The following is a 14,332-nucleotide window of genomic DNA, read 5'->3' as shown; positions in this document are numbered from 1 at the left end:
ACACAAATCTTCTTACATTAAGTATTACAAATATTGATAAGTGCTTAAACCCCTAACCCTAACCCCTGATCAAGTGAGGTCGGGTTTATACTCAGCTGCAGAGACAAACAAGTGTGACACAATAAAACAGCACAGACTCTGAGTGTTTTCTCAAAGTGAAGTTTCATTTTTAGCACATAGTTTTTTTCCCCCTCCATTCTACACCCCCTGTAATGTTACTACAGTAGTAAGCCTCTCTACATTCAAACCCCCCCGCCATTGTGTTGGTCCCCAAAATATACATCTTCTTCTTCTTCTCCTGCATCTTCCCTAAGCTTTTTCTTCATCACAACAAATACAGACCATTGGGCAGACAGTGCAAATCTAGAAATTGAGTGAAATTGCTACGTAATGCGGTTGTAGGTTTTCGGTAACATCACATTTCCATTGTTACTGTTGCTCTGACTTATTGCCATTCTATTGTGTTTAACTTTATGTCTTGTCTTTCCTCTGTCGCTCTCCTCTGCGTTTTAATCTTTACCGGCTGCTTTCATCGAATCCAGTCGCACCTCCTCTCTGATTTAAAGTTTTTAAACAGGAAGGAAATGTCGTCTGACGGCGATCGGACGACCAGAGCTCTCTACGCACTCTCTTTTCTCTTGCTTCCTGTTCTGGAGTGGCTCTAAAATGGATGACGGAATTTCCAGAACTGAGGAATAGGCCTACTATTGATATCGATATCACTGAGATTTCTAAAACAGTGGGAGCTGGGGTTCAGTTTTTCCCCCCACGAGTCAGCAGACTGACTGACAATAACAATCAAGAGGGTTTGTGAATAAGCTTTAGCCAAAAGAAAATAAAACAAGCTCAGTTTTATGACAGTGAGGTCACGTTTTGTCTCTTTTCGGTTGTGTTTTCTTTTTTTTGTAGCTTTTTTTTGTTTGTTGCCTGAATCAAAACAATTATTGAAATCCAAGTAAATGGAAAGGTTTGGTTTACGGTGTCTACAGACGTGGGTTTGGAGGTGTTCTCTGGTATGAGGCTGTGGTTACACCTAATCCATCAGCATACATCATTGTGGTACTTAGAGAAAACAGGCCTACGTGGTTCCCAAACTGTGGGTTAAGTTGATCAAAACAAGACCATTTTTTTCTTTCACACAAATTTTTTGGAGTATTTTTGAAGTTCAGTCCCCAACTAGAACAGGCACTGCTGCCTTTTCAAAAAAAGTGATGAGTCTAAATCCTGGGAATCTGTATCATATGTGTAAAATAAAAATCTTAACACTGACTCCAATTTCAGGATTTTCTGCAGAGCTTTCAATCAGATTGTTTTCATTAGCAGATGTGTTTGCCCAGTTGTCATGGAGATGGATTAACTCCATCCCCTGATGAGCACCATGACATCCCCTGATGAGCATTTTCCAAGGTCAACAATTTAAATTTGGCAATATTTGTTTTTTGTCAAAAGTCGTAACCTGCATGATGTAACCTGCATGACATACCTGCAAATAGCATGAAACAATTGTGTATGAGGGCGCAGTGGCAGATTAGGTGTAACCACAGCCGGATATCACCAGAACAAGTCAACCAAGCTTAAAACGTGCATGATAAGAATTTCTGAATCGATGACTAACAGCTAAATAAAACTTTGCATGCCAAACTGAGGGCTGCCACTTCAATGGATTTCAAAACCTCGTCGACTCAGGCGTGATGTGAGGTGAGCATTTTGGAAAAAACTGCTGGTCTGAAAGAGTTTTTGAACGTTTGGTTTATGAAGCAGCCGACGGGCGCCTCTGCGTCTCAGGCGATTAAAAAACAATCGATTAGTTTAACGATACATTCGGATTCAAACCCTGTCTTTCAGGAAGGAGACAAGGATAGAGATCGTTCTCTATCGCTCGATCTACACACATCTCCGGCTCGCCGACTCACTCACTGGTTACACACCAACACTCTCTCTCACACACACACACACACATGCGCACACACACACACAACCTGACCTTCATCTTCAAATAAGGTTACATTTCCTGATCAAATAGAAAATAAATAGCATCAGTATCAGTTTTCCACAAAATGAACAAGATCATACAAAAACCAAAAAAATAAACAACATAATTACAAAGCAAAAATCATTTTTTTCATCAAATAAATGTACACAGAAAGTACCTTTAAGACAATGTGAATATCAAGGACGCAACAGGAGTAAAAACGAGTGCGGGGGGTAAACGTGTGAGTGTGACACCCACTTCTTGTTTAACCCCCGAAAAACACAGATTATCCTGAAAGAATGAAAATATTGCTAAAATAATTTTTTTCAGTTTTTTTTCCACCCTCTCTCCTTATCCCATCGCTCTATCATAATAGTCAGACAAGAATAAACAGATTTTTGTTGGTTCACACCGAAAAAGTTATCGTCATCATCATGGTCGCCATCTAGCAGCGTCAGGTCTGCTGAGCCGAAAGGAACAGACGCTGTGGGTTCAGAGATCCAACTGGATTGTGGTGGTTTTCTTTTGGTTTGAGACGCGCGTCGTGCACGTCGTTCATCCCCTGGTGACCGCTGTGTAACGCGAGACGTGCTGATCTGCATGGATTCTGTTTGGTTGTACGCTGAGGTGAGCTAAACTTCAACTTAACCAAGACATTCTGAAAAAAGTTTCTTTGTGTACTGAAACACCCAAATTAAAGGAGCGCTTTTACGTTTTTGACCAGTAGAGGCGCTGTGGAATGATGTTTTTGTGAGTGGGTCCTCATCCTTTTGTTTGCGTCGATGTGATTAAAATCTTGATCGACAGTAGGGGGCACTGTTAAACTACGGTTATGCTAGACTGATTGGTAAATGCGCACGCCAACTGTCACGTCAACATGATATCTGCCCTTTGAGGCGCTGTGATTCAGTTTTGTCGCTACAGAGAAAAGTATAACCATACCACCGTATAAAGGCAAAGAAGAAGAAGAGGAAACACAAATAGAACAGTTATGGCACAAGCTTTCTTTCCTTCAAGAGCACCACTTCAGGCTTGTGCACGCTTCTTTGCCTTGACAAACCAGTTGCCGAGGTTTTTCCACAGTTTCCTGCAGAATGCCATTAATGTTGTTAATGAAGGAGCATAGAGACGTCTATAGAGATAAACTCTTTCGCAGTCAAAAAAAAGCCGGGAGCTGTGCTAGCAGCCGAAACGACGCCGTGCACCGACTGAGATGACGTTATTTCTGGCTCACACTGATCTGCAGGAGGACAATAACAAACACTGCCCCCGTGTGGAGAAAGCAAGAATTAAAATGAAATAATTTTTTTTAAATCGGCTTTGCAAGGCCTCACAATGTGATTTGGTGAATTAAAAGATTCCCTTTGTTGGCAAGAAAACCGCTTTGAAAAATGTATAGTATTGACCTTCAAACTTGGAATTTTGGGGGGATTTTTTACGCAGGTCATCCACCACCACCGACATCGAACATTTCAAAATAAAAGAAAAGCAGCCACCACAAATCCAGTCGCCTCTTTAAGGTCTGTTAAAGGGGAAGGCCACTGAATTTCAGCGCTCACATTATGGCCTCGTACATTTAACATGTGACGTGAGATCAGACTTCGAGCCGGCCTTCCCCCTTCGTGGTATCTGCTACACTAGTGTTTCTCCCTTAATACACTACAGAAATATCCAGAGACATATGTATATATATAAAAACATTATCATCATCATCAGTAGTACTTAGAGTAGAGTAGAGTAGTAGTAGTAGAGTAACAAGTAAGAAGAAGGAACATTATTGTACTTTATATCATTATCATCATCATCTTCATCGGTTGGACCTTTTCGTGGGACCCGACAGAACGGGAGCGGAGTTAGCTTCAGAACCAGCAGTTGAGTCAACATGTATTGTGTGTGTTTGTGTGAGATATTTTGGTGCGTGAACCAATTTGTGTGTGAGATTTGTTTGACCTGGATACACTCTGTAGCTCTTTCATATTTACAGCAAGTATCTGTCTGCTATGTGTGTCTGAGTGTGTATGTGTGTGTCTGGTCTGCGCGGCAACAGTTTTGGGACCTTTGTGTGAAATTGCTTCTTTTGTGTATTAATGTATTGTGCTATCCACGCATGAAATAAGCATCTGTGAGCAAAAGATAAATACGAGGCCACAGTACAGACTCGGTTGGTTAAATGTTGGGACAAGTTAGATGCGTGTTGAAGTCGGTTAGTTTTGCACCAAAAGAGAAATTTCATCCCTTGTTTCGAGGCAGGTTTTGAAGCAGGCCAGAGTTTACCGTTTTAGGCACCGACCTGCAGTTGAATAAACCAGCCGTTACTTTTAAATGACGGTCTGCACTTTTGGACGGTATTCATCTTCTGATCTGCAACATAATGTGTGTACAGCAAAAAGTGAACCAGTTTCACACAACTCTGTCCGGAGAAAGGTACGTCTTACTTTTTTTTTTAACCTTGGATCACTGAGTTTGTGCACTCGATGATGCAAGATAGAAAAAGAGAGGATTTGTTTTGTACCTTTCTCTGTCCCCCATCACTAAACACCATCAACTTCACATCTTCTCCCTGTCCCCCCTGACCCCTGTGTTACGCAATCCCCGTAGAGCAGCACCTAGGTGGCGCTTTCCCCGGCTCCAGAGGAGGCCCCGCTGGGTTTAGGCTCGGGCTGGTCGCAGTGGGCCGTCTGCGGGGACGACGGGGTCGGCGGGTCCCCTCTCTCGCCCCGCTCCTGGAGGTTACGCTGGTTCCGGGCGGCCTCGGTGAGCATCTGCATGCGGCGCTCCTGTTGCTCCTCCAGGTCTCGCCAGAGCTCGGTGCGTTCCCTCTCTCGCTTCAGCTCCCTGGAGGAGAGATGAAGAGAGGGATGAAGAGAGAAGTGGTAGGAAGAGAACGGAAGGGAACCTGATGAACAAGCTAATGATGCGGCCAATGACTGGGAGGCAACATGTTTAGAGTTCTTTTGCTTTCTTTCAAACTGGCACAGAAGGATGATAAATGACAATTTGTAGTTTTTTTAAATGCTGAAATTCTTCTTGGTGAACATCAGCAGGGCACAGTGACGTGTGTTTTGCCAGGTTTGGTTCCATTGCATGTGTAGAGCAGTGGTGTAACTCTCTCAGATGCCTTTTTTCTAGATTATGACAACTAACCAAAACACTTCCTCTAACCCGGAACAGCACACACCCAGTGTAGCGTGACAACATTATGTCAGCCTCTTTCTGGAGATGCTTCTGCCTCGAGCTCGGAAATGTTTTTATTGTCATCAACAGTCATTTCTTACTCACCACTTCAGTGCTATTGCCTCAGAAACACTGTCACCACAGGTCTTTACGGGTGCGTGGGATATGTAATAGATTTAAATTGACAGATCCCCCTGCCAGGACGTGGGTGTGTGCTGGACACTTCCGTACTGAGCAGATAAAAGATCTTCTCATTTCAGAAAGAAAGCGCATATGATTTTTCTTAAATGTTGAACTACTCCTTCAATATTCCCCAGTAGTATCAAATATCTCGCGTTTGAACAAGTGGAATCATGATGTGGTGCGTGTTCAAAAGATGACCTAAGTGATACATAGTTACAATATGAAATATAATGTGAGGGATAATGAAACAAGCACCGTCGAAAATATGACTGAAGAGCCCCCTGCTTCTGCCTCTTGTTGTCAAACACACACAAACACACTCGTGCACACAAAGAGAGTGAGTCATGCTCACTTCTGTTTCTCCACTTTGTAGGAGGCAGTGAGGTCATCAAACAGCTTGCTGTTCATCTCCATGAAGGTCTTCAGCACGTTGTAGATCAGAGACACGATGGTCCTAGAGGGACAGACACAACATAATCAATCTGATTGGTCGTGTGTCCCGTGGGATTGTGGGTTAGGTGAGATACCGACCCATTGGTTATAGTATGTGTTGCCTAGACACCTGGATTGTTCTTGTGTAGCTTAGTGTTAGTTAATAGGAGGCTTAAGAGGAATCTGATGAAGCTGTGAAGGTAAATAGTAAATAATCTTCATATGAGTATTGGTGGAAAGTAACTAAGTACATTTGTTTAAGTTTGAATTTGAAGTACTTGTATTTGGCTTGAGTATTTCTATTTTATAATTAAAAGTAACAAATATCACCACCTCCAATAGATTACTCCAGCAGATTTAACATTTTCACCCAAAAAATATGATCTGCAGATAAACTATAATGCAGTGATGTTGATCTGACAACTCAGCAGTATATAGAATATGAGATTGGAACATTACAAGGCTGCTAACATGTCAATGCATAATAACAATAATCCACTAATGTGATATTTATTACCTCATGTTTTCACTTTCAGCAGGATAACCCAAAAACTATTGAACAGATTTCTATGAAACTTTGTAGAGGCATGACCCACAGAAGAACGAATACAATTCTCCATAATTATTTAAATACAGGATCAAAATACTTGTAAACCTAGGCAACAACAATTAATATCTGCAGATCTCTTTTTTCTCACATACGTCGACAGGTCGATCACAAAAGTCCTCGGTCTGTGTTCAAAGGTGTGTTAAGGTGCTTGTTACTTTTACCCTGAACAGAGCTCATCATAAAACCCATTTCTCCCTCTGATTGGACAGATGATCAACAGGGAGGGCTTTATATACAAAAGCTGTGAATGGAATCATGAGTTGTATTAATGTGTGTGTTTGTGTCCTCGTGTGTCACTGACTGGTTCCAGTGCTCCTTGGACACTCTGTAGAGGGTGGCGAACACCAGCGGCAGGATGACTTGACAGTTCTCCTCTATCAGACTGAGGATGTATTCATTGTTCCAGAAGTAAAGGGCTCGCTCCGCTACCTACACACACACACACAGACACACAGACACACACACAGACTTTTTTCAACATTTATATCTAATATGATAATAATATAAGTAAATCTAATCTGATCTAATATCACATGATATAATATAATATAATATAATATCCCTGTACTGCCTGCCTGTGACACTTTAACTTCCAGTGGCAATTAACGGACTAACTGTACTTTGCAAAATCCAGTCTCTAGCGTTTACTCACCACGTATTGTACAATCCCTCCCCTGCTGCTTATAGTATATTTTTATATTTAATTTTGTTTCCTATCTTAATACATTTTTTATATTTATACTTGCACAAATACACCACAGCAAGGTCCTTGTATGTGCAAACCTGCTTGGCAATAAAAAACGGTTCTGAATATAATATTATATATGATATAAAATAACATGATATAACATAACATAACATGGAGGGATTATTCTACTGTTATCAAGGTTAATAATCCTAAAAAAGTTAATGTTTAACATGAGTTTAATAGTTGATTTGTGTCACTTTATTCGTGATAATTTTCCAGTATTGTGACACATATTTTTTGAGAACACTCACAGACATATTCATGCATGGTTTGAATGCAGACAGGGGTGTATGTAGTGTTAACCTGGAAGTGAGGGCTGGAGATACAGGCTGCGATCTGCTTAAAGAGCGGCTCCTGGACCCTGATGAACTGAGACGGCTCGATCACATCCAGGATCTCCTCGATCTCCCCCAGGAACATCACCTAAACACACACCACGCACCAGCACACAATTAATACAATGCAATAAGCAAGATCAAACTGTTAAGATGTCCCGGGCGATTTATTTCATCAGCTGCCTCACCTCTTTCTGCGTGCAGGTTTTGGGCCAGTACTTGAGCAGCCCTCTGATGATCTGCAGAGATAAAGAGTGTTTAAATAAACGCTGCAGCCATTAGCCAAGCAGGGCAGCTGGCTGGCATCTGTTTGTAGCATCTACATTATTCATACTCTGGCTAGTGTATTAAGAAACATGTTGTGAACTTTGTACTGTCTCTCATTCTTACTGTACTGATGTTGATGAACGAGGCAGTAGGTTATACTCTAATTCAACCTCTACCCTGCAGAGTGATCTATACATGTGTGAACTATTTAAAGGGTTAAAATGAGCCGTGGTTGATTCAGGGGCTTCACCCCTCAGAGGTAGGTAGTTTCTAACTGTATCGGTTTCCTGCTGGTCAGACAGTATACAGTGAATTTACAAGCTTTTTAATGGAAACAGTGAAGTTGTGGGCCCAAAAACAAAAAGAATGACCTAAAAAATTTTCAAATGCTGAGATTATCCCTATGAGTGACATATTTGACCCACTGTTTGTATAAAAAAGATCCTTTAGTGCAGCTGTTTGTGGAACTTCTATGATATCATCTGACTTTTGTCCAAAAGGCATAACAAAAATAAAGTAACAAACCAGACACAAACAAACCAGAATTATCATATGAATTTGATTAGCAAGTGTGTTGTTGTGCAGTCTTACATATTCAGTGACTGTAGCATCTTTCTCCATAAACTGCACCACACAGTAGGCCAGCTGTAAGGACAGAGGAGGTGAGGTTAGAACATGCATACCAGTGCAAGCACACACACACACACACACACACACACACACACACACACACACACACACACACACACACACACACACACACACACACACACACACACACACACACACACACACACACACACACACACACACACACACACACACACACACTCCCTAAAGCTGTCAAAGAGACAAAGGGGATCTTAGCAGTTATCCCTCAGGATTACACACTGCTAAAGATCGGAGAGACAAGTTTTCCAACGAGATGTGTGTGTGCCACAAGCGCGTGTGTGTGTGTGTGTGTGTGTGTGTGTGTGTGTGTGTGTCGTTCTACATCACCTCTTGTCTCCCCTATGATCTGCAATCATTTCCCACTATTCTGCGAAAGTGTGTGTGTGTGCATGTGTGTGTGCATGTGTGTGTTTTGCGGTTGCCCCCTTCGCCCAGGGCCGGTTGCTGTGGCGAGCAAGGCACCGTGGCGACGGAGACTGTGTGTGCGTGTGTTTACTTCGGAAGGAGTGATGTCACACACACAAAGTCCCTCAAGGGCAATGTGAGATAGAGTTTAGACCTTTTGTCTCTGCCTCTGTCTTTTCTCTTCGGTCCTATTTATACCTTTGCCTTTTTACAGTTCATTTTAAGACTCTTAGATAAACATGATTATTTGTTATTAAAATAGAAGAAGGCTGGATTTTCCAGTGTTATATATATATATACACACACAGCTCAGGCTGTACACCGTTAGACTGTTGATGGTTGTTGGGACAATGAGCTTTGTTTGTTTCGCCTCCTTTTTTCTTGACCTGCAGCTCCATCGTCTGTCGGCCTCTCTGATGTCACATCTTCCACACATCTAATCTTTTTTTGACCTTCCTAATCCTCTTTCCTTCATACCGCGCACCTTTCTTCGCTGACTACACTCCAGCTGTTCCCTCCCTAACTTTCCCGTCCTTCACTCACACCGCAACATGATAATGGCGGCACAGAGACGGAGGGAGTGGAGGGAGCGGAGGCAGCGCTGAAAGCAGGGGTGTCAGGCTTGAATAAAAAGTAAAGCAGGAAAAAGGCGAGGATTAAAATCAAGGTGCTGCGCGGTCAAACTATTTAAGGTATTAGCGAGGCATTAGAGGAATGGCTCGGGGTAAATATGATGTTGGATTCTGTTGTCAGGACGGGCTTTGCGGGCGCGCACGGACGTTAGGCTGAGGATTATGGACGCCATCGTTTTTTTTAAAGGCTGAGATTTTACCAATATTGATTTGTTAAGGTGACAGGTCAAATTAAACTCTATTTCCGGAGATGAAGTCATTCTAGCCTTTTACAGTTCTTTCTATTACTTATCAGGTACTATACAAACATGGTTATTCATGAACTTCACTGTATTATCCCTTCACAACACTTGGAATAACCCACCATGATGTATATTCACCCGCTACCAAGTTAGGCCAACTAGTAAATATCGCAGGTCAAAGTTCAACAAAGATTTGCCTCGCCACAGGAAGCAAATGTTTTATTCATTCCCTCACTCTCACGGATTGGAAGTGAACAGAAGAGGTTCGCCACTGAAAGATTCACGTTCATGTGACCGGGTCTTCAAGATCCCACCAATATACAGGTTCGACCAATCATGAGTCAGTCTCAGCTGTCAATCGTGATGTTTTCACCTCGTTTTTATAGCATCCTGTAACCAACACTTAAACAGAAACAGAAATCTATTTGACATGTAGCTACTTTGACTTTTTTGTTTGGTTCATGTGGCTTTGGTTTCACTTTTGGGGAGAAGTCCTGTTGTCCATCTTTACACACAGTCTATGGTTTTTACCTGGAAAATGAAATCTACCAACATTAAGGGTATGTTTGTCAGTTTCTTAGGAAACAAGCAAAAGTTCTATTGCTTTTTGATTTGGCACCATGATTTGTAACCATGTTGTGGCTCCACAGCTCTAACAGCTGTTATTATAATAATGTAATATGATTATAAACTGGAAAACCTTTCACAGGCCACAGGAAGGATGATTCAAGTGTGTTTCACAGCTCTGAGAAACCTTTAAGATTATGAGAAGGTGCGTGTGTGACATTAAATTTTTGATATTTAGATCCAGAAGTGGGTCACTCCTGTGCAGCCGCACCTACTGAGCGCAGCACTGCCGTCCACGAGCGCCGTTTCCCCCGTGACCCTGTCAAACTGAGCGTGAGTGTGTGTGAGTGAATAATGTATGTGTGTGAACCACTGGGAGAGAGAAGCGGAGGAGAAATGTAGGGCACAGTGATGCTGAGACCCAGAATATTCAAACATGCTACCACCCACAAACACACACGTGCACACACACCACAGACCAGTTTGTGAAGAGCAAACCTTCTGCATAATCAAATACTGTGTGACATAAATAAAATTCAAGGACACACACACACACACACACACTAACACAATAGAGGGGCCACCATCTGCGTCCCTGCACCATCCCGATCACACAAACTCACACACACACCAAAGGCACACTCTATCTACTTCAAAGACAAATGCATCCTCTGCAACATTATCTGACTCAACTCTGCCTCCTAGTGGTGGATGTGACACACTGAAGAAACCATTAGCCACCACTGCTGAGGTGTTAAGTGGATCATATTATATCATATAATTTAATAAAGATTTTCCTTATATATACATGTTATATTCAAGGCAAATGTTTGACACTGCAAACTGTTTCATAATACACAAGAGACAAATCACACGCAGATTTTGTTGATGCTGATTAGAACCAAACCCCCGGGATAGAAGCTACAGCGCAGGAGCCAGTGAAACCAGTCACACACTACAGCAGGTGGAGGATTGGAATCTCTAAAAACTACAGCAAAGAATGATAGATACCTGCATTTTTTAAAGTGTCTATCTAAAGAATAGATGATGTTGGGGTTTTATTAGAGGGTTTTCTCACTGACCTGTGCATGGAAGATAGAAAGGGACTTTGCCGTGTGCAGTGGGATGAGGACCCGGACCAGGAACTGCTTATGTTCGGCCTTCAGAGGCAGGGCGAAGCCATTTATGATGCTGTGGAGGAGGAGACGAGACAAGAGGTTACGGTTACAGTCCGGGGGGCATGAACTGCTTTGTTTTCTTTCTGGCGAAAACAACAAGTTTTCTAACTCCCCATGAGCTGACTGTTTTTCCTTTGACATACGTCATTTGTCCCGGAAGCTATAGCCGAGACAGGAAAAGCGACGAGTAAAGTGGATATGAAGCAATTAAAAGGCGACCGAAATGAAATGTCCTGTTACCTTAAATAAATTTGTGGATTTCACTAGGTTATTTTTTCTTAAAAACAGAGAGGATCAGCAAACTTCACATTTGAGATGCTGTAAAAAAGTGACACTTAATAAACGCCTTGAATTGAATAGCAAATGAGTTGTTGATGGATTCTTGCTCAAGCGACCAATCGACTCATCAATTGACGGCTGCAGCAGGCGATCCAGTTCAGCTGTTAGACAACTGAAAACGAGAATAAACCATGATGTCATCCCCTCTTGTGGCAGATTCTATTCTTCTTGTGATGCAACTCTTTTATCTACATCACAGTTTACTCCTCAGACTTCACATGTGCAACCGTCTGTGTGCTGGAGTCTATTCTTGTGCTCTTGAGTCCATTTCCGAGCGACTGGACGAATGCGTGGTGCGTTCACTACTCCACTGACTGATATTCAGCCTACAGGAGGAAAGGCAGAGCGGCGGAGGAGTGGGAACTAAACTTGGAAATGATGCCTCGTATTTAGCAGTGAGCTGTTTGTCAGGTTTGTGTTTGTGTGTCTGTCTCAGTCGGTTTGACACACAACACACTGTCTGCCTGCCTTCGTCTTCTAACAGCATCTTAATCTGTCTACTAGAACATCCTTTCAATCATATTTCTCTCCTGCTGTTCCTCTAATCTGTCTCTGCCTCCATCTCACCCCTTTTTCTGAATGCCTCTGTCTTCTTCCTGCCCTCTCTCTCTCTCTTTCTCTCTCACTTTTTTGTTCAATGCATCCTCCCTCGCCCATCCCTCTCTCCTTCTCGCTGTGTGTGGGAGGAGCTATAAATACCACTGTTACCACCAACATGAATACAAACCTCTCTCTCTCCGTTCCTGCTCTCCCTCCTTCCTCCATCCTCCACTTCTGACTCACTGACTTTTTCACTCACTCACCCTCATCCCTCCATCCCTCCCTTTATTCTCATCCTCTCCGCTACCTTCCTCCCTCTTTTTTCGCCGTTAACCCGTGATTGGTCGGACCTCAAAAGTCGTCGTGCAATTTGTCTATCATTACAACCTGAAATGGCGGTGATGTGTTGAAATACAAATTTTGGTTTTTCGAATAAATATCTTCATCCAAGAGTAATATTTAAAATATAAATAAATAAATTGTTTTATTGAAAAAGCAATCTTTGTACTCAACATTCTCAAGGCCTCAGCTGTAATAATCTCCTTAAATTGTGGCTGTAGGTGAGAACACAAATTTCCGAATCTGTTGAGGACATTTTCCGCACCATTTCCTGCCAGTCCCCTTGTAAAATGTCAAGAAAATGTCCGAATGCGAGAATACAGCAAGTCAATTTCCTGAAGATTCACAGCGAGGCTTCATTAATTCATTTCAGTACAAGAGGAGTGCTCCTCTGCCTCAGTGCTGTTGTCTTTGCTTCTATCATTCAATCCATCTTCTATCCTGTCTAGAAGTACATAAGCACATTTCATTTACTGACACTGTGAAATACACAGTGCAACAATCATGTTATGGTTCCAATGAAATAATAGGTCACAGCTATAGACAATGCATTACATATTTTACAGCACGTATAATGACTGTAATCATTCGGAACAAAGGATATTGACGGATAAAAGTGCAAGTGCATTTGCATCTTTACAGTTTCTGCATGAGCACAGGGAGACAGTGCATGTTCTGTACATAGTGATTTACTATGATGATAAACGCTACCAGGGTTAAAGTCATGTAGTGTTGCATCGTTGTGAATACGCTGTCACAAGTATTCATAGATGTTTGTAAGAGCTGCAACTTGATATAGTGGAAAGCCTTGAAGAGATTTATTATACAAAGTTATCTCCATTATTCTTCACAATGATATTATCAAGATTGTAGCTAACCAAGGACAACACACATCTACATAAATCACGTGATTGGATATCACCATCATTGTGGACACTTTTCTTTTTGCTGAGTTTTGTTTTGGATGTCTTGGATCAACGCATTGCAGATTCTGTCATTTCCAGAAATGCAAACACACAGACACAGTAGCTAATCTTTCTGTAAATGTCACTCAACAAGGTCACGTGTTGTCCAAGTAGGAAGCTTAGATGTGATCTTCTGATTATTACTCATCAGCATCAAAGTGAAGGCTTATTTCAAAGTTGCCTCTGTGGAGATTTGAGTCTAAAAATGTTCCTCAGAGAAAAACAAAGAGTGGAGAGCAACTCGACTGACAGCAGCGGAAACAAACGTCTGAGTCATCTCTCGTTTACGTCCTTCTTGTTTCTCTCTCTCCTCTATGCCCCTCAATTCTGGGTTTTACACAGTTTGTCTTCACTTGATAATGATGAATACAAAATGTTTATGCTTTGTCACCATTTTAATTTAGTTGTTAAAGTCACTGGGTTACTAGCTGTGTCATGAATACAGACGCTGTGCATCAGCCTGTGAGCAGGAGCGTTTAGAGGGTTTCCGACCATGGTGTCATTGCAGTCTCTTGTACATAGCCAATCATATAATATAAAATTGTTGTTGCTGTGGATAAATATAATCTGCCGTTCTCTGGGGCCATTCTCAGCTCGGCCTTTCCCCTCGCAACGGCCCTGTCTAAGCGTTTAGCTGGCATTATATTCTACACAGCATACTTCCCTCCAGCAGCTATTTTTACTTCATAGTGTGTGTGTGTGTGTGTGTGTGTGTGTGTGTGTGTGTGTGTG

General features: G+C 42.0%; 1 protein-coding gene and 1 long non-coding RNA gene across 3 annotated transcripts in view; one reads left to right on the top strand and one right to left on the bottom strand.

Annotated features, from left to right (window-relative positions):
- The first annotated feature begins 3,734 nt into the window (after nt 1-3,734).
- Nucleotides 3,735-14,324, top strand: LOC117752278. The gene is made up of 3 exons (XR_004612021.1): nt 3,735-3,856; nt 4,397-4,400; nt 14,291-14,324. It is a non-coding gene; the product is annotated as an uncharacterized LOC117752278 (long non-coding RNA).
- The window catches only part of ppp2r5b (protein phosphatase 2, regulatory subunit B', beta), a 31,793-nt gene continuing 21,879 nt past the window's right edge, over nt 4,419-14,332 (bottom strand). For both annotated transcript variants that reach the window (XM_034569526.1, XM_034569527.1), the window contains 7 exons: nt 11,322-11,430; nt 8,313-8,366; nt 7,643-7,693; nt 7,423-7,542; nt 6,673-6,800; nt 5,682-5,783; nt 4,419-4,807 (listed from right to left, as the gene is read on the bottom strand). In XM_034569526.1, the coding sequence (XP_034425417.1) occupies nt 4,579-4,807; nt 5,682-5,783; nt 6,673-6,800; nt 7,423-7,542; nt 7,643-7,693; nt 8,313-8,366; nt 11,322-11,430 (793 nt within the window). In that variant the 3' untranslated portion in view covers nt 4,419-4,578. The remainder of the gene's footprint in view (nt 4,808-5,681; nt 5,784-6,672; nt 6,801-7,422; nt 7,543-7,642; nt 7,694-8,312; nt 8,367-11,321; nt 11,431-14,332) is intronic.

This window comes from Hippoglossus hippoglossus, chromosome 18 (assembly GCF_009819705.1).
Source record: "Hippoglossus hippoglossus isolate fHipHip1 chromosome 18, fHipHip1.pri, whole genome shotgun sequence".
Taxonomy (NCBI): Eukaryota; Metazoa; Chordata; class Actinopteri; order Pleuronectiformes; family Pleuronectidae; genus Hippoglossus; species Hippoglossus hippoglossus.
This window is presented reverse-complemented; position numbering and strand designations above follow the sequence as displayed.